Below are 27,263 nucleotides of genomic sequence, written 5' to 3' on the forward strand. Positions count from 1 at the left end.
ATGCAGATATCAAACTAAAGACAACTTGAAGTAGTGACAGTAAAATTTGATTTAGTAAAAGGCTATATTCTCATGAACCCCATGAGCAAAATTATTGGTTTGAGTTTATTACAAAGCAAAAACACAAAAATCTTAAAAGAAAAGCAGCAATGTCATGCCTTAAATAATTTTGTATTAAACCAGTTTCGTTACTCAAAAAAAGCATTTTGTTGCAAACAAACATAATAACCTATGAGCCTCTTTGAACTCATTTTAAAAAATTTGAATGGGGTTCATTGTATCTTTTTTTACAATGCCATTTAAAAATAATATAGAATATTTTCTTTTTGTTGGGAGAAGGTTTTTTTTTTTTAAATTCAAGAATGTTATAGAACCTTTTAGATAAGCATGCTATTCTCTCCTTTTTTAATCTTCTTTCCCTGCACTCCCTTTTGTCATCAGCTGAAGTATATTATGCCCTTTGAAATATCTCTTGCCATAGTTTTATTGTCTGTTGTTACAGGGTTAGTTCTTTCCATCATTGTGAATGAACTTTGCCACTTTATTGACTGTTGTCCATCTTTCTAGTGTTTACCAATGCTGTCACTATTTGTTGGCAGGATGAATGGCTGAACTGCCAGCGATCCTGGATGTACCTAGAGAGTATCTTCTCTGCACCTGACATTCAGCGTCAACTGCCTGCTGAAGCCAAGATGTTTATGCAGGTAGACAAATCCTACAAGGACATCATGCGCAAAGTCAACAAAGTTCCCCTGGCCATTCGTGCCGCAACACAGCCAGGTTGGTGATGGACAGAGTGCAGACTCCATCGAAATGAATGTGCATAATAGGATTTTTATCATACAACATGCTATTAGTCATTATTCTCTTGTTGACAATGAAGAGGCAGTAGTCATATAATGCACAAAGGTTGTATTGCTAGAAGTTAATAGGTATAGGGAACATACTGATTTCAGACAAACTCTCTATGTAGTTTTCTACCTTTGATCACATATGTAGTCATTGAAAGAGTGCTTGGGTATATGTGCCTTGTTTGAAACTTCTTTTGGTTTGAAATTGTTTAGACATTTGAAATGTTTGGAAAACTATATCCCATCCCCAAAGGCATGGAATGTACCTGGCTTTGTAGGACCTGCAGGGATTAAAAATCTAATGTTTTATAAATCTACTTTGTGTGATCTGCAAATACATGTTCGAATACTTTTATATGGAAGCAAACATAACCATATCATGAAAAAGATGGTTTGAAGTATTTTTGGTTAGAAAAATTAGAAAATATATTTAAAGGAATCAAAAAGCATAATATTTTGGTCCTGAATTTCATAAAGAATGGGGAGCAAGAAGAAACCTGTTCAGGTTTGTGAATGAGGACCAGCAATGGGGGAAGATGACAAGCACACTTTGAATGTAATCATTTTCCCCTAATACAGGATTGTTGGAGACCTTTCAGAACAACAATGCGCTGCTGGATCAAATCATGAAGTGTCTGGAAGCCTACCTTGAATCCAAGCGTGTCATATTCCCAAGGTAAACATTGTGTATGAGCTGCACACCTCTTTGAAGTTTCAGTTAGCATTGCTTGAAAAAATATTTATTTGTTAATTAGCTTGGGTACTTTTAATATCTTTACCCACAAAATATTCTTACATGTATTTCTTTTCTTTTTTGTTCTAATGGATTGGAACAGTAAGTTAAATTCATCCATTCATTTCACACTGGTTCTGCATGGTTATCAGCTATAGCTGTCATGCACCCATTGGTCACTGCTTGTTATTGCAATATCACTTAGAATTACACAGTAAAAAGTCGGGGTCAAGTGCTTTATTTTTAGCCAGTGATGTTTCTGTAGATCCAATTAAAGATTAAAAAAAGTGGGTATGCACAGCACATTTAACTTGAAGAATATCATCTGTGCCTAGATTCTACTTCTTGTCCAATGATGAGTTGCTAGAGATTCTGGCACAGACACGCAATCCACTGGCTGTACAGCCCCACCTACGCAAGTGCTTTGATGCTATTTCAAAGCTGGAGTTTGGTGTTGCATCTGGTGCTGAGGGCAAGGCTACGCCAGACACAGGTATCCATCAGCTTACTTTTCTTCACTTTTTGTATTTGATTGTCAGCTTGATACCAGATCATATAAGGAGCACCAGAAGCGTGCCTTTTGTTTGGTTTTTTAAAAATTTAAATTTTCACGAGAGACACAAACTCATTTGCTTTTACAGCATAATTTGCTTTTAGAATTTTGTTTTACCTTGTCAGGACCAGGAGGTGATTATTAACTAATCTAAAACTAATTATAATTTTGACTCCTTAAAAAGTTTTGATGATGAATTAGAATGACATAATGGTGATGATGATATGATCAAGTAAATGCCTCATTGATGGAGTTTTCTGAGTAACCCTTTTTTTGATGATGCTGCTGTTACTCTCATAATGGAGGAAAAGATGAATAATTGATGCTAATAATTGTGGACACAGGAGATGAAAAGCCATCTGAGGTGCAGTACACAAATGACATTTTGGCAATGATTTCACCTGAAGGTGAAAAGGTGTCTCTTGGCAAGGTAAGACTGCTTTATTTTCAAGAAATAATGCAATACAAAGACAAGACCAGATTCGATAATTTGTAAGCTCCACTGCAGTTTAATGTTAAGCGGATAGATACTTATTGCTAACAGTGACCACAGAAGCTGCATACATTTTATTGTTGTTGTGAACAGTACTCATGCCAGAGGCTGTTTCAGAATTTTATGTGTAGTAATGCATTGTCTGCATAGCTAATTTGAAAGGTATTTTACTGCCACAGAGCAACAAGAATCTAGTCATAAAAACCATTTTATTGCTGTTGGCTTTGGTGTTTTTGTTGTGCGGGATTTGGGGACAGCAGGCAGTGCCTGTGGGATATTTATCCTTTTGTTTGATAAAACAACATTCTGCATGGGAATATGTTATAATAGGGCTTGAAAGCACGTGGCAATGTGGAAGACTGGTTGGGCAAAGTAGAAGAAGCAATGTTTATTAACCTTCGCCGACTTTCCAAGGCAGCTATTGCTGATTTCGAACGTCGAACCAGAGAAGAATGGGTGTTGTGCCATTGTTCACAGGTGAGGATTTAGGCAAAACATTGTAGATACAAGTTATGGAGGTCATGAGATATGCAGGAAACAAAATATTGCAATTGGAGATGGAGGTGTAAAGTGTGATCAAATGAGTTTTTGTATAATATGATAGGCAGACAGAAAGAAAAGCTGAGCAGAGAAAAGAGAATTAATACATTTTAATTGAAGAAGCAATAAATGCAGACCCAGCATGGTATTATATGTTGTGCTTACCGGCCTTTGCTTCATTTCTTTAGCCGTCCTAAAATTAGCAAGAGAAGTGCTTATGCAGGATATCATTGCATTTTGTTTCAGGTTGTGCTTACAGTGTCACAGATTGTGTGGTGCCGAGATATCTCTGAAATCCTGGAGGGAGATTTTGACCGAAAAACAGGCATGAAAGAATTTGAAACCAAGAACTATCAGGTAGGTGATTTTAAAAGTAAACAGAAAACTATATTCAACTGGAATTTGAAAGAATTTGAACATATCAAAATGCTGATCTGTCTCAAAACAACATTGCTTTGCTGAATATCTGTGCATGGTATTTTGCTCTTCAGGATCTAAATAAACTTGCAGCCATTGTGAGAGGAGAGCTTCCAAAACTTGCTCGTGCTGTCCTGTGTGCGCTCATCACCATTGATGTCCATGCACGAGACATGGTGACTGACATGGTCAAACATGAGGTCAGTATTAATGAATATTTTTTCAATGTCTGAGAGCTTAATTTACTCTTCTGGGTTTGAAGTGTTTGAAGTATTGTTGTTTCACAGTTGTTTTGGACAAAAATAGGATCTTGCATTCTATGGTCAAGGCATTCCAGTTCCTTTGCTTTGTGTTTTCACTTATCTGAATTCTCATGTCTAGTCTCATTGTCTTAGTAATTTGGGTGACAAAGGTTAACTTTAGATGAATCTAAATGTTTACCTGTATATCTATTCATTGTTGGCTTTCTCCTCTGTCACTACTTCATATCTTGATGTGCTGAACTTAGGCCTTAAGCCCCTGCTGCTTCAGCACTCTGATATCTATAGTTTGGCTTTAAAATTGTTATATTTTCCTTAAAGGATATTTTTATCTTTCACTTTAGAAACAACTATTGTGCTTTAAAAGCAACGCAGAATATAGGGCTTGATGTTCTTGACCACCTGCATCATACACCAGTCAGCAAATAAGCCAGCAAATTAAAGAAAGTTTTGTTCTGATGTGCAGGTCAGCCGTATCAATGACTTTGAATGGCAGAAACAGCTTCGTTACTACTGGGACACAGACATTGATGACTGCCTTGTGCGCATGTCTAACTCAATCTACCACTATGGCTATGAGTATTTGGGAGCCTCCCCCCGTCTTGTAATCACCCCACTGACAGTGAGTGAATAGGTTTTGCTCGAACATCATTTTAGTTCAGGTCCCATCACAAGACATCGTGGAGTACTGAAATAATAAAAGACAGATATAAAAATCTGTCTTAAATCACTGAGATGACTTCATAAAATGATATTTTCTAGTTTTATAAAGGTTATTAAATCACGCATGCAAGAATGAACATTTATAAACACTGCTTTTCACACACAGGAACATATATGCATGTATGCACAGAGAAAATCTAGGTAGATTTTATGTGTGTGTGGAACAGGTGGAGAAAATAGCATTCCAGTCAATAAGGCTTTAAAATTAAAAAAAGATCCAAAATCTGCAGTCTGCAGACTGTGATACAAAATGTTCACTAAGTTCATGATGTCAGCTGTGCATTGTTTCAAGAGGTGTGCAAAGCATTCATGCTCACTGAACTGTGGTGTTGCAGGATCGCTGCTATTTATGTCTCATGGGGGCACTTCAGCTGGATTTGGGTGGTGCACCTGCTGGTCCAGCTGGCACTGGCAAAACAGAAACAACCAAAGATCTGGCCAAGTCCCTTGCCAAACAGTGCGTTGTCTTCAACTGTTCTGATGGCTTGGATTATAAGGTGCTGAGTTGGAGACCTACAGAAAGCAGCAGCCTTGTCTGCATCGTTTTCCTGTACTTGCTTCTAGTCTTGCATGTGTTAGATATTTGAGTTATTTGGATAAAACTTATCTCTTGGACATATTGTCCTTGCTCATTCATTGCCAAGCAGCTAGGGTTTTTTCAAAGTGCAGTAAGGTGCATAAGGGGCAAGATTGTTTGTTGCTGGGAACAGCCCATCCCTGGTCAGTTGTTTTGAGTAGGTGTAACATATAGTCATGGTCTATCATTATGGTTGAGGCATTTTCTGTGATTCACACCTATGTGATCCATTCTGTGACTGGAACAGTGGTGTAGATATAAACATTTACAGCCTGAATAACAGTTTTCCAAATGGATTGAGCAACTGCTGGCTACATATCTTTCATTATTCCATATTGTATTCCACAGATAACACATTTGCATGTTGCCTGCTTACAAAGACAGAACACATGTCACTTTGTTTCTATGGTATGCAGATGTACAAATGTAATTTGTGCATGTGGCTATGGTTCCAAAAGCAAGTCAAATGACCTCTTGTTTTTATGGTGTACAGATGATGGGCAAGTTCTTCTCAGGACTCGCACAGTCTGGAGCATGGTGCTGTTTTGATGAATTCAATCGAATTGACATTGAGGTTCTCTCTGTCATTGCACAGCAGCTCATCACCATTCGCAATGCTAAGGCACAAAAGGCGAGTGGTAGTGATGGTGTTTGTGTGTGTGTGTCTGTGCATGCACACATATGCATGGGTGCATGTACACATGCATGTGTGTTTTTGGGTGAGAGACAATGATCTCGTTTATTATGATACCAATAGGATAAGAAAATTAATATGCCTTTTTAAATTTAGCTCTCACCCTAAAGAGGAAGAACAGTTTTAAACTCTCTGACCTCTGAAATAAAAAAAAGGTACAAACGAGAGCTGGTAAGAGAGATATTGAGAATAAAAGGCCTACCTGATTTTATCATCATAATCATTGCCATTAGCACTCATTGGCATTAGGCTGCCTGATGATATTAGCACCAACCTAAACTGCATAGGCTCAGTTCATTAAAAGATACTAATATCCAGAATCCAAGATAAAACCCTGAATCTAACAATATCACCAATACAACATTGCCGATAGTGAGGTTACATGCATGATGCCATGCTGGAATATGGAGTCTTATGATCAATGCTTGGCCTATGGGCGAAGTGGAAGGAGGGGTTAATTAGATATATCTGTGTTGATGTTTGAAGACTTGTTGCTTGCAGATGGAAATTATTGCCTTACTGCATATGAAATCGGTATTATAGAAGATGACAAACTTTGTTTATTTAGGGTTATTTAAAACAAAAATGCCCTCTTCACAATGCACATCTGCAACATTTCTGCTGCAGCTTACCCGGTTCATGTTTGAGGGGCGCGAGATCAAGCTTGTGTCCACCTGTGCAGCTTTCATCACTATGAACCCTGGCTATGCTGGGCGCACTGAGCTGCCAGACAACTTGAAAGCTCTGTTTCGTCCTATTGCCATGATGGTGCCAGATTATGGTGAGCAGACCTGTCTGTTCCTTCAGTCTTAATTATCAGTGGGAGTGGGATGGGGGGAGTAATTTTGGGGTTAACCAGAGTAAAAATTCTGTTGTGAATTTAATGCATCTCTAAATGACAGAGGTCATAAGTAGAAAAGGCCTTATATCAACATTGCTTTTCATCTATTGACAGTTTGTCATTCAGCAGACAGAAGGAATGTATTTGATTCAAATTCCATTTGAGGATCCTTTGACATATTATTTGGTCTTGTCTAAGCACACTTTTTTTTTTTATATCTCTTTAGGACTTATTGCGGAGGTGATCCTATATTCAGAAGGCTTTGAGTCCTCCAAGAATTTGGCCCAGAAGATGGTGCAGATGTACAAACTGTGCTCAGAGCAGCTGTCTCAGCAAGACCACTATGACTTTGGAATGCGGGCGGTCAAGTCTGTGCTGGTGATGGCAGGTTCTCTGAAACGACAAAACCCTGACAAATCAGAGGATGTGGTATTGATTCGAGCACTTAGAGACAGCAATCTGCCCAAGTTTCTGAAACAGGATGCAGTCCTATTTCAAGTTAGTGTCACAGGCAACCAAAAGCATCAAGAGAGAATTTCAGTGTTTTGATGATTTATCCTTGCAGACAGGATTTTTTTTTTTCAAAGATAAAGATGTAAAAGATGCTTATTGCTACTTCCCTGCTATTCTTCCTTTACAAAAATCATGATGCTCTCAGTCCTTATTACTTATTTCCTCTTTGAGTTTTGTGTTTGTCTTTTATTCATCATCAGTACTCCCTCCATTGTTCATATGTTACTTTTTGTTTTTCTGTCTCATTCTTGTTCTTAAGTGGTATGAGTATGTTCCTTTTGAATGTGTTTGTGCTATACAAATCCTGTGTTTATTATTATTTTCATTTGGCAGATGACATATGGAGAAATGCATTTTAGTGGAGAATTTAGTCTGGCAGTAAGTCCAGATAGGCTTGTGACATTTGACTGTGTCTTGCAGGCTATTCTGCAGGATCTGTTTCCTGGAGTGGATATTCCGGAGCATGACTATGGTCGCCTGCAAGCAGAGATCATTTCTGTGCAAGAGAAAAATAAACTGCAGGTGGTTATGACCCAGGTCAAAAAGGTCATCCAACTATATGAGACCATGATTGTGCGCCATGGAGTTATGCTGGTTGGACCCACTGGAAGTGGTAAAACTACAGTGTATCAGGTATGAGAACATAAAACAGGTTTTTTTTTTTCATAATTTTTACCCATTACAGCTTCTGGTCATTGCTTAACATTCTTGTTCATGTAGAGTGTTGGTTAGTAATTAAAAAAAATTTCTTTTCCTTCATATATTGTTTAAATTTTATAGCTTATGGGTGTTGTTTGACCTTTGCCTTTATAAATCGTGCACTAGGTTCATAGCACATCTTGCAAAGAGGTCAAACATGATCTTGAAGTACAGTGAAAAGAGCTGGTCTCATTCTGTGCTATAGATTCTGGCTGAGACGTTGGAGAATCTTTATAAAGAAGGGCTGCCTGACCCATTCTATCAGCCTGTCCACACATATGTGTTGAACCCTAAGTCCATCACCATGGACGAGTTGTATGGTGGAGTGGATAAGCTGACTATGGAATGGCATGATGGCCTCATGGGCATCACTGTGCGAAATGCTGTTCAGGTAACCCGTTGATACCCATTTTTGTTAGGTAGGATAAGAGAAGCATTTAACTCATTCCATACTGACAAAAAGCAAAGCAATTCATCACTTAAAAATGGAGGCATGGTACAAAGTAATATAATTTAATTTATGCACTTGTAGCACGCAGCATCACGATCAAGATAGGTCACACTCTCTGCGCTGACTAGTAACGATAAAAGAAAGACAATGGCAGGTTAGATATGAATAGGCACACTGAACAGATGCGGTGTGCAGCCTTGCCATTACATGGAATCTACGATATGTCAATTAAGTTTTGCATCTGAAATGTCTGAAAGTTATTATGACATTTGTATGGAAGCTCAACTCGCAATCTTCGGTGCAGTTTTTTCTCAATATTTACAACTATCAACCTACAATAAAGAGCATTGACACTGTTTTAAAGAGCATTTTTTTTTTAAACATTGACACAATCTGATTGGCAATAAATGTAGTTGTTTTCTCCTACTTAATCAAAATGAAAGATGGTAACTGTATGGAACAGAGAGCTCTTGTCATAAAAGTAGGTTAAGAGGCAGAAGTTTAAAGAAATTATTTACACAGCATATAGAAACATAAATTGCCAAGTACAAATCCATGTCAAATTGAGGAACAAGCAACTATCTCAAACATGGCACTGACTCATTGCCTACATTCATTTATAACAAAAACCTGATTGGTTGAGTATTTTTGACACCCTAGGGGAAGTAATTCATAGTAGAACAATGTCTAAAGGTATCAACAGTTTCTTCCTTTTCTTCCCTTATTATGTACAGCGCAGTACGTGTGTTTTGTGACACTACCTTTGTTCCTATTACACTGTGTGACATGGACATTGGTTGTGAAAAATTTCTTCTGCAAAGGCAAAATGCTAAGAGAGTTAATGATGTATATCTCAAATGTGTCTTCACTTTAAAGAGATAGGTTACTTTGTGTGAGGTTGCAGAAACGAAAACTGAACCAGGTATTACCTGCATCAACTCCGTACATGACAGCATGAGTTAAAAAAAAAATCATCCTCATCATATATAGTGAAAACACTGTTCATGTTAATAAGAAGCAAGGGAAGAACATGCACATTTGTCTGGATTATGTTAATTTTTGCAGGCAGCTGTAAATAGCAGTTGATCGTGGTACTCGATAATGCCTTGGGACAGTTATGTTATATTGCATTGTTTTATGTTGTGTTGTAATTTCCAACAGTCTATGGTACTCTATGATTCAGGATACAACTGAAGACCATCAATGGATCATCTGTGATGGTCCAGTGGATGCCTTGTGGATTGAGAACATGAACACTGTGCTGGATGACAACAAGATGCTGTGTCTGGCCAACAGTGAGCGCATTAAGTTCACACCCTACATCCACATGGTGTTTGAGGTTGCAGATTTGGCAGTAGCCTCCCCTGCAACTGTCAGCAGGTAATGGCATTGTTGGAGATGGGTATCTATGCTATATTTTTTGTGCATATGAGGATATGCTCAATAATGTGTTTGTAAGTTGTGTTTGTTTTGTTAATTTTGTACATGTGTGAGTGTGTAGCTTTGTCAGTAGGGGAGACAGCAGACAAAGTGTGATTAGGGAGGGATGCACACCTAGCACAAAAGCTGTGTGACACAGTATACTTTCTCTAGTTGACACAGCTGTGTAGAGACTTGGATGACTCCATTGAGGGGATGCCAAGGTAAAGCAGTGATGAAGAGCATAGAAAAGTTGGGCCTTAAGATAAGTGAAACGCCTCACTTCCTAAAGACTTTAAGGCCATGAGACTACCTGTAGCTCTTTTGTTTTTAAATAGATGGCTGCATACAGGTGCATCTTTCTATATGTGCATTCATGCATGTATTCATATATAATCATGGTGTAACATTTGTAAAATGTGTATAGAACATAACAACACAAAGGTTAATGGCATATGGAGAGCTATGTTTGTCAAACCTAGACTGTGGTTTTGTTCTAGATGTGGCATGGTCTACCTGGATCCTGAAGAGCTCAAGTGGATGCCATACGTCCAAACCTGGATGAACAAATGGAAGCACAAAATGAAAGAAGTCACAGTTGATTACACCCTTGAACTGTTTTCTCGCTATGTTGAAGATGGACTCAAATTTGTAAACAAAAAATGCGAACAAGCCATAAACCAGGTGAAGGCATACTTCACACACCTGTGTGTGTTTGTATATGTGCATGTGTTCTGTGTGTATGTGTGTGTGCACATGCATTTTTGTATATATGCGTGCATGCATGCATAGTACACAAGTGCACCTATGCTTGCATGTAAGGTGATATAGGATTGAGCACAACAGTCTGTAATTCACAATAAAAGTCTGTAAGGCTGTAAGTTTGCAGAAATTTTTTTTTCATGTACATGAAACAGCAGAATGTAGCTGAGATCCCAAGACACACGAGGAGTAAAGTTGCAAAGAATGGTGTTTTAAATTCCTGTACTGCAGTCTATTAACTAGAGTTATAAAAGGTGTAAAGGGTTCCTTAGTCTTAGAGGTTGTAGGGTCATAGGTTCAGGTTGTCCATTGTATCTACCTTATATCATGAGAGCCCAGTCTTATCCCTTGGCCTCATTACCTTCCTGGTTTAATCAGGTAGCCATTCCTGCAGGACAGCTTCTGGGTAGAGGAGGGAGTTTTCCCTCGACCAGCAATCTTCTAAATAGCATTTTAGTGCACTAATATAAGGCTACACTGCCTATCCAGCTAGCATAATATTTGCATATAAAGCAGCTTACTGCACCTTGTGTCTAGCTTTCAATACTAAATAGAGGACAAAACTTACATGAGAAGCATCCCTAGGTTTTTGTTCATTGTGCAGGTGGATATTAGTAAAGTAACAACGCTGTGCAAACTGCTGGAGGCCCTGCTATTCCCTGTACGTGGAGGTCCAGACTTGGAGGCAGAAGTGTCCAGACTCCACATCTTGGTATGCTCAACATTCATCTTTTGCTACATTTGGGCCATTGGTGGGAACATTTTGGAGAAGTACTGGGACTCATTTGACACCTTTGTCAGGAACCAGTTTGAAGATAACAGTGATGCAAAGGTAAAAAAAATATTGTTATGCATTTAGTAACTGAACTTACCATATAGTCATGCCAAAGATCTCCACAACATATGGGATGTTTTGTTGATTTTAATTCTCTCAGTTATTTGTTTATAGTGTTGCATATTGAGATCTGTCTTCAGTCTTGCATACAAATAGTCAAATAAACATGACACTCATATCAGTAATAAAGAGATATGGCAGTAGTAGTAGTGGTATTAATAATTATATCACTATTTTATAAAGTTATGATACAAATAAAATGTTTGCTGTCAGCACTAACAACCCAATAATAACAGCTGCAACAGAAGCTTAATAAATAGCTACATTCAAAGTAAGAAACAGTAGCAGGCAAAAATAATTACTTTTAATAAATTACCAGATTGATTAGATAAAACCCCAGGCAAACTTTTGAACAACAAATTGATCACCATTAAAACAAACAAGCCCTCACTAACAGATACATGAATCATATGAAAAAAAAAATATTAAGTAACTTTTGCTGGCAGGTGTAGGACAAGACAATACTGTAGCTGCATCTATCAAAGGAAAGAGTGGATCCAGAATTGCTCTTTTTTAAAGCTGAAGTTAGAATAGGATGATCCAATGAATGTGTTGCTTGATCACACAGTTTAAATGCTTACATGTCAAAATGTGTACTGTTATTCTTTTTTTTGAGAGTGCAGTACAGTACTTACTGTATCTCTTTGCTGCAGCTGCCAACTGGTGGCGACTTGTGGAGCTATTACATGGACATGGAACTACGGCGCATGGATTCCTGGGAAAAGATTGTACCTTCCTTCAGATATGACAAAGAAGTTCCATTCTTTGACATGCTGGTACCAACTGTGGACACAGTGCGCTTTGGTTACATACTGGACAAGTTACTGTCAGTTCAGCGATCTGTACTGTATACTGGCGGCACTGGTGTTGGCAAGGTGCGACTTGTTGCATGGCATATATCTTGTACCTGTTCTTTCTCTCAACCTGTCAGTATATTCTTGTTAAGTTATAAGTTGTCCTTTTCTCAGTTTCTTGTAGTGGCTACAGAATATTCCTTCTCTGACCTCCACTTCATTTTATTTTGGCACTGAAGAGAAAGTCACACCTTATACCTTCATTGCACTTTCCTGTTTTTCTCTTATTGACTTGACTTGCTTATAATTTGCATCTTTTTCATGTGGCTACTCTAGTTTTATCAGATATTCAGATATTAGTAAATTATGGGGAAGAAGGTGAGTATATGAAAGTGCACAAGGATTTTAAGTGCATAAAGAGACTGCGATCCATAGAAATTAATGGAAAAAGTTTTCCTACACTATTAGTAACTGATGAGCATAAAATTATTGAATAAATAAAAAAATGTAAATTACACATCTATTTATGAGCTTTTTATGTAAATCTGTATTGGATACAGCCCAACTAGGAATATGTTTGAATCTCAAAGCAAGTCATTACGATACTTTGATGGTCATAGAGAGTTAAAAAAAAACAAATAGTGCTAAATATAGTTTGATTGTCTGATAGTAGCTTTATCAGCTGTTTTTCAATACCAAGAATATTGGAAAGAGTAACAATATTTTCCAATAGTTTGGTGCAAAAAGATAGGAAGGCATTAATGGTCCAGCAAGGCAAAGCAAGCTGGAAGTGTTAAGTAAGGTAGATGAGACAAATTACAGGCCACCACTCGTTGAACTAGGACAAAGCAGAGGTTCCAACTTCTTGCAATAATATGCTATCAACATCAAAACTTATGAAAATATTTTCTGTGGTCTCATTTAAGCTCTGAAGCCAATGGCTTACACCAAGACAACTGCCAATTCATTTGGATTATTAGATGAAGATACGCTGTCTTCTTTCCTTTCCTTTGACACTGGTGATAATAACATTCTTATTTGCTTGGAATCTGTTCTTAGCATTCAAGGAAGAGCACCAAGATTCATTCATACTTTTAGGACTGTGCTCAGTTCCTATTCAGTTATGATTGCTAGACCTTTCATCTCTTCTTCTCTTGGGTGTTTGGCAAAGATCAATTCTGGGACTGGACCTGTTGATCATCACTTCACCACTGTTTGTTATCAAGCATCATGCAGTCCTTCATTACTTCTTTATTGACAACACTCAAGCTCCATCAGTCATGCAGACTTTACAGACAGCTGAGCTCCTTTCAATCTACGTTTCCACTTGCTTTGTATGCCTTTTGTCTGATACAGGGCTTCTTGAAAAAGCAGTTCAAATGCCTCGATCTTGTGTGGCTGCTCATTTTGTTGTTCTACAACAGGTCTCAGTTATGGAATTCTATTCCATATATTCTTTTCATATCAACTTTCAAAATGTTCTTCCAGAGAGGTACTTCTAGTGTTGGTACAAGTATTTTCATTAGCTTTTGCTTGTTCTTATATATAGTGTTCTTGGACTGATTGGTCCTAGTGCTTGATGGGCTGTGTGGGTTGATTGTTCCTAGTATGGTGGACTATGTGAGTCAATTATTTTTAGTGTGTAATTAAAAGTATGGGTTGATTTATTCTAGTGTGTTATGAGATTATGGAGTCATACCACCACCACCACTAACAACAACATAATATAGCCTGTATATCTTGGTACTATCCATAAAAATCCTCACAATATGAAATATTTGTCTGCAGTCGGTGATTGCACGGGCTACCTTGAACAACATTTCAGACCGCCAGAACTATGTGCCAGTGTTCATCAACTTCTCAGCTCAGACAAGCAGTAGCCGAACACAAGAGATGATTGAGGCCAAGCTCGAGAAACGACGCAAGAATGTCATAGGTAGGCAGGACTTTTGCAGGTTTTGGAGATGTTTCTCTTTGGAAAATATCACAATGTGGCTCTGAAGAATAGTTTTCTTATTTGGTATAAGCGTGGTAAAGGCAGTCTTTGGCGCCAGCAAGGGTTTGAGTGGCCTGGCAGTGATGTCACACCCAGAGTGGACAGGGGACATAGTCCTGCGGAGGACGGGACAGGGTATGTGGTCAAGAGTATTATCACAGTGTTAATGTAACATGCATTGGATGTGTATGTGTACAGGTGCACCTTTGGGCAAAAGGGTGATTATCATGATTGATGACCTCAACATGCCCAAGCTTGACACATATGGCTCCCAGCCACCAATTGAGTTGCTTCGTCAGTACCAAGATTTTGGCGGACTCTATGAACGTGAAAAAATGACCTGGAAAGAAATTCAGGTAAGGGATGAAAAAAAGAGGACTCCTATTTAGGACTTAGCTTGTCATTAGTGAAATAAACAGGCTCATATTTTGACTCTGTTTGATCACGATAATAAGGGAAAATGAAATGACTGTAATCCTGCTTTTGGTACTTAATATGTTGTATTTGCTACTTAGTATGTTGTATTTGTGATGCCAAATGATGTAAGTGGTGTAGCAAATTTGCTCTGTGCAGTTTAATAAAGTAAAACAGTTATTGCATTTTTTCAGACAGAGAAAAAAGTAAACATTTTGTAAAGATTCCTAGGTTACATGAGATCAAAATGATGTCAAAAGGTCTAATGCTATGTAAAAAATTTGATCAGTAAGAAGTGACTGAGTTTGACAATATGTCATCACTAAAAAGGCACATCAGTATGTGTAGTGGTAGCAAATATACTCACACTAACTGATGAAAAATATTTCTTTGAAATATTATGAATACAAATAATTATGAATAGTTTATTTTGTTAGGCCATAAGGCCTATGCAAAAGGATTGGTATACAGCATACTGCAGGAAAAATATACTTATTAGTGGATGAAGAATATGTTTTATGGAAGTGTAGTATTTCTTTTTTTTTTTTGTCACTAGATAAAAAATGCTTAGCTAGACTAAACAATATTATTTCATTTTCAGTTGACATCAGCATCAGTAGTTATTAGGTCTGTTGTAATATTTTTCTGGATTGAATATTTTTTTATAGATCTATCAGACATGGACAGCATAACATAAAATGAAATTTTTCCGTCATTGATCTTAAACACAAAGCACATCTTCCTGATTGTCAGATTGGTGCAGTAGTGTATGTTACAGTCCTTGTGTTCCATCCGGTTTTTGTGTCTCTGGCTTTAATTACATTTTCTTTTTATGCAAGTTTTAAAATTTGGGATATGTCTTATATCAGTGATGCCCAACCTTTTTCGGCCTGCGGGCCATATCCATTTCGGACAGCCGTGTCGCGGGCCACTTCACCGCAAAAATACAAAAAAGAAAAAAAAAATAGAGCAGATACCATTTTTTATTAGAAACAAGTTGTACTTACCATTAATTATGTAGTAATTAGTGGCATAATTGAAGTTGTTTCCCGAAACCAACTTCTGAATGTCCGGCCTCATCGTAGAGACACCAAGTCGGAGCACTGAATCGAAATGTTCCTCCATCGAAAAAAAGATTGAGAGACGCCCCTACGTGGGGATAAATACTTCTTCTTCCCTTTTTTCGTTTTTTTTTTTTTTATTTTGTTTTTTTAATTACTAACATGCCGATTTCCTGCACTGTGGGCAGAAGTTTCGCGGGCTGGCCGTAGGTTGGGCATCCCTGTCTTATACTAATGCATTCGTGAAGTTGATTTTCACCAACTATAGCTGCTATAGGTATAGTGCTTGCTGTGTTTTTGAGATACATATTGTCTCATTGTTCCTGTGTATCTAGTACCTGTTGTGTTTTTCTTTTTCAGGATGTGACCCTGTGTGCTGCCTGTGCACCACCTGGTGGTGGACGTAACCCAGTGTCCCCTCGTCTTTTCCGCCATTTCTCAATGCTGGCAATTCCATCGCCAACTGAACACAGCCTGAAGCACATGTTTTTAGTATGAATAGCTAATAATAATAATGAAGGTTTATATAGCAATTATTTGCTCAGAGCACTTTACAGAAATGATATACAGAAATAAACTGAATCATCAACAACCATGCACCCATTTGCATGTAAAAGACATGCTTACGTCTACAACAGACACCTGCTCATACTCAAAGTAAATACAGACACATGTACGTTATACATGCTCATAGTCAGGACAAGGTCAAAGTGAAGTTGCTGTTCTGAAAATCAAGATGAAGGCTAATGGGTAATCTGCTACAAGTAGTTAGTTAGTAGTTAGCTATAGCTGTAAGTAGGTAATTGTGATAGAGAAAAATTGTCTGTTTAGTATTGATCACTTTAAACATTTTATGATTGAATGTATGAGTCGTTTGCTAGAAAATTTTGATAATTGCTTGTGAACTGCCATTAGTTGCTCCAGAATGTGAGTGATGCAGATTTTTGTATGTATAGGCCATCATAACAGGGTTCTTAATGGATTTTCCAACGGCTGTGCGTCAGTGCAATGAGCCCATTGTCATGGCAGCAGTGGAAATTTACTTCCGTATGAGCACAGACTTGTTGCCCACTCCAGCCAAATCACACTATGTTTTCAATCTGCGTGACCTGTCCAAATGCGTCCAGGGTAAGGACTGGCTGGCTGTGTTGTTGGTTTTTTTTTTATTTCCTGATATGCTTGCTTATTTGTGTGTCTTTTTCTTGTAATATGCAAAACATTTATGAGCAAGGCTGCAACAGCCTGCAAGACACAATAGACAAGCTGCTAGAGCAGTTGACAGTGACCTGAATGGTGTACATTCATCGTTGTTTTATATTGTTTAGAAATTACACTCATATTCATCTCATGAAGTGATCTTCAGAATGCTTTTCTAAGGCTTACCTTCACAGTGTGCACATGAAACTTCTCCCAATCATCATGTGTATGCGTATGTCCAGATTTACAACATGTTCTTCTGTGCTACTTGTGTGCTTGAGAAACATCTTTCATCTTGGAAAGTGTAGCTCTATTGACGCAAAAATTCCATTCCCTGATTAAACCACATCTTTGCGGTTGCAAGGGAGATTCTATTGGCAAATGGGAATGTGTATTGATGACTTGTAGTGTTAGCACATTAGGAAGTCCAGGTGGCCTTATTGTCTAAAATGATTGTCAAGTTTAGTAGTATGAAACATGGCGTGCATACACACACAAAGAGGGAAAGGTAACAGGTACAGGCTTGGCAGTTGGAAGTAGTTGCTGGCTGGGCAACAACCCTGTGACTGAAGGAGAGCGGGAGGGGGTTGATTAGTGACAGAATGAAGGTGTGAGGATGTTTTGGAGAGAAGTCGGGTGAAGAGGGAAGGAGGACATAATGTGAGGGTACAACGCAGAGGTGAGATCTACGACTCATTGAGAGTGTGAGTGTGTGACATGTATGATTTGCCTTAGCCAAAACCATCAACCGGTGTTAGAGTAAAGGGACTTGAAACCCATGAGAGTGTTGTGTTTGTTATTGTGTTGAGTTTGGGAAAGCAATCCCCATCTACCCTGTTACAGAAGTAAGAAAGGCATAGTATTAAAGATAAGTGTTTTGGTCATATCATGTCTGAATGATCAGTCTTTGAGTGAAAATCATTTTAGAGGTAGGCTTAGCTCATGTGGTGGATGTTGACAGGCATGCTGCAAGGTGACCCAGGAGTGATTCGGGACAACCACCAAATCTTCAAATTGTTTGTGCATGAGGCTCAGCGTGTGTTCCATGATCGGCTCATCAACTCAGAAGACAAGCAGTTCTTTCATGAGATTATGGCTGAGATGGCTAGCAAGCACTTTGGAGAGGTGCAGTTTATGGTTTCGCATACAAGCGTGTGTGTATGTGTGTGCATACATGTATGTGTCTGTTATGTGTTTTGTGATTATTTTTCTTACTTTGGAAAAGGGATTCGGTTGCACAGTAAATTTATTCTTTTTTTGCTGTTTGTTCAGTACACCACTTTTATGCTGTTCAAATAACCACTATTATGCTGTTTGTTCAGCTTCAAATACACCACTACTATGCTGTTTTTTCAGAAATGTTTCAGAGGAAAACCATTATGCTAGAGATTTTGAATGGTCAGTGTTGTGTGGTAGTTTTAACTGATGGTAGCTTATATCACTGTCTGCAATAACTTTGTACATTAACTGCCAGTAGTGATGTTTTCCATCTGCTTTGCTGGGTGTGTCTGACAACTGACTTCTGCCATTGTTGTACACCTATCATCTGGCAGACGGTGGATGCCGAGACTTTTGTGACTCGCCCCATCATTTTTGGGGACTTCATGAAGATGGGGGCATCAGAGCAAGACAGGATGTATGAGGAGTTGACCGACATGAACAAAGTCAAGAATATCCTGCAAGATGTAAGTGAGAGAGAAATTGTGTTGATACTCATGCCCCAGCTGCATGTGTTTACATGGATAAAAATATTGGAAGTTTCATTAGGTTGGGTCTATGTAATCATCTGACAAATCCACTGTTTAAGAATGCATGGAGTGTTTGAGGGCATAGCCTTTGTTCAGATGGTCATCAATGTGATCACTTCAGCGATTAATCTTTTGAGGTCTTCTACATCTAGATACAGCAAGTCTGTTATTTATGTATTACAAAACACATTAAAAATAATATATATACATTTTATATATATTGTTTACAGTATCTGGATGATTACAACATGCAGTCTTCCAAGGAAATGAAACTAGTCTTTTTCTTGGATGCCATTGAGCATGTGTCACGCATTGTTCGCATGATTCGTCAGGAGCGTGGAAATGCACTGCTGGTTGGTGTGGGTGGCACTGGCAAGCAGTCTCTCACCAGGTAAATCTAGCATGCACATGTTGTCTGCTCATGCATACACTTTTTTAGCAGAGCAGATTACTCAAAAGGATATCATGATGGTGTAATCAAATAATCTTAATTCTACAGTATCACATGTATCATTCAAAAGTTGCAAGGTGTATAATGTTGGAATATTTTTGTATTTATTCATTTTTAAGAAAGACTTTTCCTACTTTATTTTCAGACTTTCAGCCCACATCTGTGGCTACAAGTGTTTCCAGATAGAGCTGAGCCGTGGCTATGACTACAACTCCTTCCATAATGATCTGAAAATACTGTACGATTCAGCAGGTGTTCAGAACCAGCATACTGTTTTTCTTTTCACAGACACCCAGGTGAGCATGAACAATGGGAGAATTAACTATTCCCTCTCTCTGACGCACAATCTGAAAGTTATAAGATTCTTTAAACCTTTAACAACAAAGGATTTCTAGGCAGCTTATTCATTTTCATATTCATCATCCACGGGTTGGTTGGGCTCAAAGGGTCATTGCAAGACAGTTTCTCAATAAAAGTCATGTTCTCATTTTCACACATGTTGGCTAGTGTTGAGATACATTATCTTACATGTACTTGCTGTTGATTACCACAGAAACTTTACTTTTGACAACATATTCGAAGACATGTTATGATATTTGTTGCACTTTGTAAACCATGTTCATGTCCGTTGAATGAGGAATCCATGTGTCACTTGTAGAGCACTGCACAAAGTGAAGGGATGCTGAGCGACAGCTTCTTAGACTGCAAGCAAACCATTATTATGAGAGATTCATTCTGTGTCTAATGGATAAGATAGATTCCAGAAGTGTGGGTGGTTTTATGTGAAATGTTTTGGAAAGGATATAGGGGATTGTTGAGGGTTTATTAGTCCGTTTTTCTGCAAGTTTTCTGCTAGTTTGAATTTTAAAAAGAGAAAATGATAAATGATGAGATAACTGTATTGGCCAAATATTTTAATTTCATCTCTGGGAGTTATGAGACTAGTATATGTCATAAAATTCTTCTACTTCATGCTGTCTTTTGTTAAGATTGTTGTGGAGGAATTTCTGGAGGACATTAACAATATCCTGAACTCCGGTGAAGTGCCAAATCTCTTTGAACCTGATGAATACGAAAAACTTATCATTGGTTGCCGACCTGCTGCTAAGGAAGCTGGTATTGCTGAAGGCAACCGTGATGCCATCTATGACTTTTGCATCAACAGAGTGAGGTAGCTAACACTTTTATCACAGTTTATAGGTTGTTAAAAATGACTGCTGAACAAGTACAACTTTAGACCAGATTAGATTTAGATCACTTTAAAGAGCTTATAATAAATTTTTCTTTCAGTATTAGAAGACATACTGTGAATTGTTGCTTAAAATTGCAAAACAAAATCATGAAATTCTTTTGTGTGTGAGTGTGTGTTCATGCATATGAACATGTTTATGATCATGTGTATGCTTGATCATGTATGTTCTATGTGGATGTACATGTTTATGTACATGTGTTTTACAGGAACAACCTGCACATTGTTTTGTGCATGAGTCCAGTGGGAAATGCTTTCCGCACTCGTTGTCGCATGTTTCCATCTCTAGTCAACTGCTGCACAATTGACTGGTTTGTGGAATGGCCCCGTGAAGCTCTGCTGGGTGTCTCCAAGTCCTTCTTTGAGAGCATTGACCTCGGAAGTGATGAAATTAAGGTAGGTGCATTTCTCTCAAACTTTTGAGATTTAAAGGAAAAGGCAAATTGGTTTTGAATGATTGCTCTCTCGATCATTTCACTCCAAATTTTGGCTTGCAAAACAGTTGTTTACAATCACATCTACAACACAGCTCCAGGGTGGTACAAGTAGGTTGTCCTGTTTTGTTTTTGAGCAATGTCACCAAGCCTGTTTGGTGCAAGCCTCTCATAAGTTTGGTTATTGAAATGACATCATGGATCTGGGTATCATGCCATACAACTTCAAACCTGAGAGTGGTGAGGAAGAGCTGCTATGAGAATGTCTGCCTTTCTTGTCAAATGGTGCCTTTTAGTTCATGAACCAGGTAGTTTGTTTACCTATGCAAAAGAGCTCAAAATATTTTGGCCTCTGAGAACTGATGTTCAGCTATGTTTAAGGCATGACTGTAAGAAAACAATTGTGACCTGAAGGAATATTTTTCAGCAATGCTGCAGTGGAAAAGGCATTTTAACATGACAGCATGTACTGAAAAAGAGCAAAGTGTACATCAAAGTGCTAATGTATTTTTCTGTATAGCTTAAGGTGTGACTACATTTTAGCATGTACGTATGTACAGGAACGGATTGCGGAGATGTGCGTTGAAATTCATGTCAGCGTTAGTACAATGGCTGAGCGTTTCTTCGCTGAACTCAAACGACGATACTATACCACACCAACAAGTTACCTGGAGTTAATCAATTTATATCTGTCAATGCTTCAAGAGAAAACTAAGTGAGTAATCATCACGCATGGCATGTGGTACACATGGTACTCTTTCATAACAGCCTTCACAAAATGCAGACAACTTTTTTCTTTTGGCATCTTCACCTGATTTTTTAAAATATATGTATATCTGGCTGCAAGTCTAATTACTTCAGTGTACATATAGTAAGTAACATAATAGATATTCCTTAGGATAAATAGCTATTTGAGAAAAGAAAGGATCAAATCTCTTTTATTGCACATGAGAGTGTGTGTTCTGCAGGACGTTGAAACAAGCCCGTGACCGAGTAAAGAATGGTCTGGTCAAACTGCTGGAGACCAACGTACTTGTGGACAACATGAAAGTGGAACTGGTAGCTCTGGAGCCAGAGCTCAAGAAAAAGTCTGAGGCCACCCAGAAGCTCATGGAAGACTTGGTGATAGATCAGGAAAAAGCAGATGCTGTGAGTTGCTTCCCTTGAGTCAGCTTTAGGACCAGCATATATTATTATTTTTTGTGAATATTTTAATAGTTGTGGAAGTCAAGTAGTATAAAGAGGACATAGAGTAAACAGGTTTTTAAAGGAGCTCTTATTTGTAAGGACCACTTTAAAGATTATTGCTATAATTTTATGTCAGTGGTGGGTGAGAAAGGTCTTGAGTGTGGTAAGTGGTGAATAGATATTTTGAGTTCATAATTTGTCAGTTTTTACCCATAAATGTTATATTCTGTCTCTCTTTATCTCTCCCTCTCTATGTGAAACACACACACTTTGCATTTACATACTGCACTTATCAGGTGCGGAAAGTGGTAATGGAGGATGAGGCAGTGGCCAAGGTGAAGGCAGAGGAGACTCAGGCCATTGCTGCTGATGCTCAGCGTGATCTGGATGAGGCCATGCCAGCGCTGGAAGCTGCCATCAAGGTAAAATAATTTCTTAAGTATCATGCCATGGTTTGAGCATGCCACACTCATCATTCACAGGTGTCATACAGTTAATAAGACTGGAAATGATTTTGAATGCTGTGCTCTTTTTAGAGAGAGGTCAATTCCAGTAGGCCTGTGTGCTTTCTCTGCTGCCAGATGCTCATTAAGACAACAAGATTTTCTCTTCCTTTTAGTGTTTCTGACATCCAGGGACATGACCACAGCAAAATATAGTGTTACTGAAATTGGCCTCCCTTTAAACTAAACATGGCATTAAATTGCTGAAACAGACTGCCATCTCATCTGAAACACAGCAGTAGAAAAATCTGACAATGCTGAGAAGGGCCTTAATGAAATTGATGCTCTGGTAACAAGGAGATTGTATTTTTCATCTGAAATTTGTCTGGCGGTCTTGATTGAAGCATGGTAATTGGTATACAGCATGCTGAAACTAATTGTTGTGACACAAAGGTTCCTGATTGGTTGTTAATGACCTCACTATCTTAAATGAATTTTGCTGTCTAGAGAAGGGTCTAGCAATCTCTTATTGCCTTGATCAAAATGGTGCTCTAAGTGTAATGCAGGTGTATTTTGTAATAGAGAAGGGAAATCACAGAACTTATAGGCAATCTCATCCTTGTTAAATTTATATCATATGCTGGGTACATTATATGCTAGCTTGCTGCTGCCTAGTAAGGCTGGGTAAATCATGGATCCTTTGTTGCAGGCCTTGGACTCGCTGGACAAAAATGACATTGCTGAAATTCGTGTTTTCTCTAAGCCTCCAGAGCTTGTGCAGACTGTCATGGAAGCCGTGTGCATCTTGCTAGGGGCCAAGTAAGCTGAGGACGTTTGTTCTTAATCTTTGCCCTCTGCCTACCATCCTCTCCCCTTCTTCCGCCACCACACTTTTAGATTGCTCAGTAGTAGATAAGTTTGTCAAGAAATGTAGGGTTTGAAGCATTTATGTCAGAGATTATGAGATGATGATGTTCAGGTTTTAGGGAAATTCCATAGTTGTAAGCAGCTGCTAGAAGTCTTATTCTGACCTGACCCTCTGACTACAGCACACATTCTGTCACTATAGGACAGACTGGGCCAGTGCCAAGACAACTCTGGGTGATCCCTATTTCCTGAAGAAGCTTGCAGAGTATGACAAAGACAACATCCCAGAATCTCTTTTAAAGAAGCTGAAGAAATACATTGAAAACCCAAAGTTTGTGCCAGATGCTGTGGAAAAAGTTTCAAAAGTATGAATCATTGCAATCATGTGGACTCTTTTTTTTTAAAGGATTTATATTTTTTTTTTATCAAGAAAAACTTTATAATCTAAAATATAAAATCAGACTTAAGAGGAAGAGGAAGGAATCTTCCTTAAAAATTTTGTGTTTTCTAACAAGCTTTGGATTTTAAGCAAGATATTTTTCAATTTTGTAAATTTCTTTTTCACATCTTTCTCTTTAATCAGGCCTGCAAGTCCATGGTGATGTGGGTGAGAGCCATGGATCTTTATGCACGTGTCTTTCGTACTGTGGAGCCCAAACGGCAGAGGTCAGTTATTATCTTAAAATAGGCTCTTGTTTGTTTCCTTGTTTTCCTGGCATTTGGATATTCATAAAAATGTTATCTAGCTCAATTTACTATCTTTGTACTTTCCCAGTATGATGTCTACCTTCAAAACTGCATGAAAAGTGTGCATAAATCTATACAAAGTTCTGCTTAATGACACTATCAGTTTGTATTTAGAATTATGAAGCATGCAGAGGGTGCCCGGCTACACATTTGTAAAACACATAGTCGTCACATCAGGGAGGATTGTGAAAGTTCTAGGTTCGGATCCCATCTCGGGACACACATACATGTTTCTGGGGATGCGATACCTGTTTGTGAAGGGTGTCCTCTCACTTCATGACTCTCTTTCCTAAATGGTGCAGTCACCTTTAGTTAGAGGCATTTTCCTCCCCTATTAGCCCATCTGCCTAATCAAGGAAACTAGTATATTTGGACTATGATGTCATTCTGGTGGCAGACTTGCAGCAGCCCAGGCAGAACTGGACATTGTGATGAAGATGTTGAAGGAGAAGCAGGACAAGCTAGCAGCTGTGATGGCCAAGATTGCACAGTTGCAGAAGACCTATGATGACAGCGTTGCAGAGAAACAAAAACTGGAACGCAACATTGCCACCACTGCAGCTCGGTTAAAGCGTGCCTCTAAACTTACCACAGCTTTGGCTGATGAACAGATTAGATGGCAAGAATCAGTGGAGGTGCATACTATAAGATTTGTGTGTGTGTTCATGTTCATATGTGTTTGTGTAAACATGTTTGTGTAAGCACATGCATCCATACTTATAATGCATACAGCCATGTTCATATAAGTGTCAATTTTCAAATGTCTGATTATTGTCTTCTGCATGTTAAAATTTGTACTGTTATATTTTTTGTTTTTTTATCTGTAAACATATAATGCTATTAAAACTATATTGGAAATGGTTAAACTTTCAAGTTTCTTTGCCTTTAAGCTGCAGTGGCTATGATGGAATGAGTGGTTGATGTTGATATTTTTCTCTGATGTGTAGAATTTTGAGAAGATGATCGGCAATGTTGTGGGAGATGTGTTTGTGGCAGCAGCATGTGTAGCATACTATGGGGCTTTCACAAGCATTTACAGGTCTGTACAGCTGTCTTGTGTTCATCTGCTTTTCTTCTCTCTTCTTGTGTTATCTATTGGTAGACAGGCTCATCTGGCAGTGCACAACTCTGATGTTGTCACAGTCATGAAGGCTATGTTATAGGATGTTGTGTGTGCTAAGGCTCAAGTATCATGTTCAGTGCCACACAATTTTTTATGTCTATCAGGTTGATTAAAATCTTTAGGTTGCTTCAATAATGCTATCAAATATGCTTTTGCACTTATTGTTATACTCTAGGAGTAAATCACATACTATGTTGTTAGATATCAGACACTTGTTGGTAGAATTATTTGGCTTTTGCATTGAAAGTGATCTTAGTTGCATAAAGTATCTATAACTTTGACGGAGTTTGATGATCATAGGACCAATTCTGAAATAAAGCTGAAAGATGTCTTTTGGGGTTTTTTTAATATCCTGGTATTTTAAATGGTGACATCTCACCTTAGTTTGTTGAATACTTCAGAATGCTGAAGCCTGATGTTTATCTTTTATTTTCTCTTGAGAATTGTTTCTTGGTATGTGCAGGCAAGAACTAGTGACAGCCTGGACACAGCAGTGTATAGAAAAAGAAATTCCTTGTACATCTGGGATGACATTGGAAAAAGTTCTTGCGGATCCATTTGAGATCCGTCAGTGGAATGCTGATGGCCTTCCTCGAGATCAACTGTCCACCGAGAATGCAGTACTTGTAACGCGTGCAAGAAGATGGCCACTCATGATTGACCCCCAAGAGCAGGTAATTCTTGTTGATGTAACATGCATTAGAAGTTTTCTAGTAAAGGTAGTAGTTGTGCTTTACACAAAATGATGAGGAATGATTATCTAACTCGTTTTGTTTCAATTGATTATGTAACTTGTAATGTCTCAATTGCATAGCATCCAAAAAGATTAGATTACAAATTGGCTTTTTAAATAAGTATATCATCCCTGACAGTTAACCTCATATTTCTTAACAGTGATGTTATGTTTCACTGTCTGTGATGTTGTAAATTGGTTAGTATGTCGGTCAAAGGTGTATGGTATTTGGATATGATATATTTATGTCAGTGCTGCTAAGTTGAATTGTATGCAATATATTTGATATTATTTAGAGAAAGGTATATAGAGGTTTTATTGACTTTTATTGACCTAACATTAGGCACAGGTAAATATAGTTACAGTTTACAACTGGATCTGAGGGTGTATGAACATAGGTTAAAAATATTCTGCACTCATTGTAGCAATGACCAGATTTTTTTCTTTAGTAATGAATTTATTTTTTTGTCAGCCAGCAAGTCTAAGTACAATCATTAATGATCTCAAGTATTAAGCAGAATTTTATGGTGATGCTTGCAGGCAAATCGCTGGATCAGAAATCGTGAGTCAAAGAATGGACTGAAGGTGGTGAAGCTGTCTGATAGTACTTTCTTGAGAACTCTTGAAAACTGCATTCGCATTGGTATGCCTGTGTTGCTGGAGGATGTGGGTGAGACACTGGATCCTGCCCTCGAGCCTGTGCTGCTTAAACAGACATATACATCAGTTAGTAGTGTCGTTTTTCTTCTACTGAGAATTTCGTCATGTAATATCGGTGGCAATTTCTGACAAACATTTTATTTTAGTTTTATTAGAATTTTCTTGATGCAGCACTTAGGAATTTTGTTGTGATGTTTGAATTTTAGTGCAGTTTTAAAAAAAGCTAAACAGGATAATGCAGTCCTCTTGTCAACAAGTTTTTGTGAAAGATTTATTTTCTATAATTGTTTACATATTAACTGACAGGAAGGTGTGCCATGTTTATTTCTATGGCTATGGTGTGCTGTATGATATGTTTATGCTGAAAAAAAATGGATTGATAATCACAAGCAGGCTGCTGTTGTATCATGGAGGCTGTTGACATAATTGTATCATGTGAAGTCTGTGACACATGACAACAGCAGATGTGATTGTGTCATACAGGGTGGCAGACTGCTGATTCGATTGGGAGACAGTGATGTGGACTATGATCGCAATTTCTGTTTCTACATGACGACAAAAATGGCCAACCCTCATTATTTGCCAGAGGTCTGCATCAAGGTGACCATCATCAACTTCACCGTCACCAAGTCAGGCCTGGAAGATCAGCTGCTTAGGTGTGCTGACAAAACATGCATATTTGTGCAGCCAAACACATAAACACACATGCACACATGTACGCATGGTGTGGACATGAG

General features: G+C 38.2%; 1 protein-coding gene across 1 annotated transcript in view; it reads left to right on the top strand.

Moving 5' to 3' along the window:
- Positions 1-27,263, top strand: part of LOC112558045 (dynein heavy chain 6, axonemal-like) — a 65,979-nt gene that overhangs the window by 23,333 nt on the left and 15,383 nt on the right. Inside the window, 39 exon segments of the mRNA XM_025228230.1 lie at positions 600-780; positions 1,431-1,527; positions 1,920-2,077; positions 2,482-2,567; positions 2,961-3,107; positions 3,417-3,527; positions 3,662-3,787; positions 4,314-4,469; positions 4,906-5,067; positions 5,641-5,778; positions 6,469-6,622; positions 6,909-7,180; positions 7,616-7,828; positions 8,100-8,285; positions 9,529-9,725; positions 10,265-10,448; positions 11,131-11,358; positions 12,075-12,296; positions 14,004-14,151; positions 14,410-14,567; positions 16,047-16,178; positions 16,643-16,814; positions 17,845-18,008; positions 18,437-18,568; positions 18,862-19,022; positions 19,228-19,378; positions 20,072-20,253; positions 20,541-20,727; positions 21,326-21,480; positions 21,734-21,914; positions 22,250-22,375; positions 23,106-23,215; positions 23,466-23,628; positions 23,847-23,929; positions 24,408-24,645; positions 24,958-25,049; positions 25,597-25,807; positions 26,407-26,592; positions 27,010-27,182. Of these exon segments, the coding sequence (XP_025084015.1) occupies positions 600-780; positions 1,431-1,527; positions 1,920-2,077; positions 2,482-2,567; positions 2,961-3,107; positions 3,417-3,527; positions 3,662-3,787; positions 4,314-4,469; positions 4,906-5,067; positions 5,641-5,778; positions 6,469-6,622; positions 6,909-7,180; positions 7,616-7,828; positions 8,100-8,285; positions 9,529-9,725; positions 10,265-10,448; positions 11,131-11,358; positions 12,075-12,296; positions 14,004-14,151; positions 14,410-14,567; positions 16,047-16,178; positions 16,643-16,814; positions 17,845-18,008; positions 18,437-18,568; positions 18,862-19,022; positions 19,228-19,378; positions 20,072-20,253; positions 20,541-20,727; positions 21,326-21,480; positions 21,734-21,914; positions 22,250-22,375; positions 23,106-23,215; positions 23,466-23,628; positions 23,847-23,929; positions 24,408-24,645; positions 24,958-25,049; positions 25,597-25,807; positions 26,407-26,592; positions 27,010-27,182 (6,323 nt within the window).

This window comes from Pomacea canaliculata, linkage group LG2 (assembly GCF_003073045.1).
Source record: "Pomacea canaliculata isolate SZHN2017 linkage group LG2, ASM307304v1, whole genome shotgun sequence".
NCBI lineage: Eukaryota > Metazoa > Mollusca > Gastropoda > Architaenioglossa > Ampullariidae > Pomacea > Pomacea canaliculata.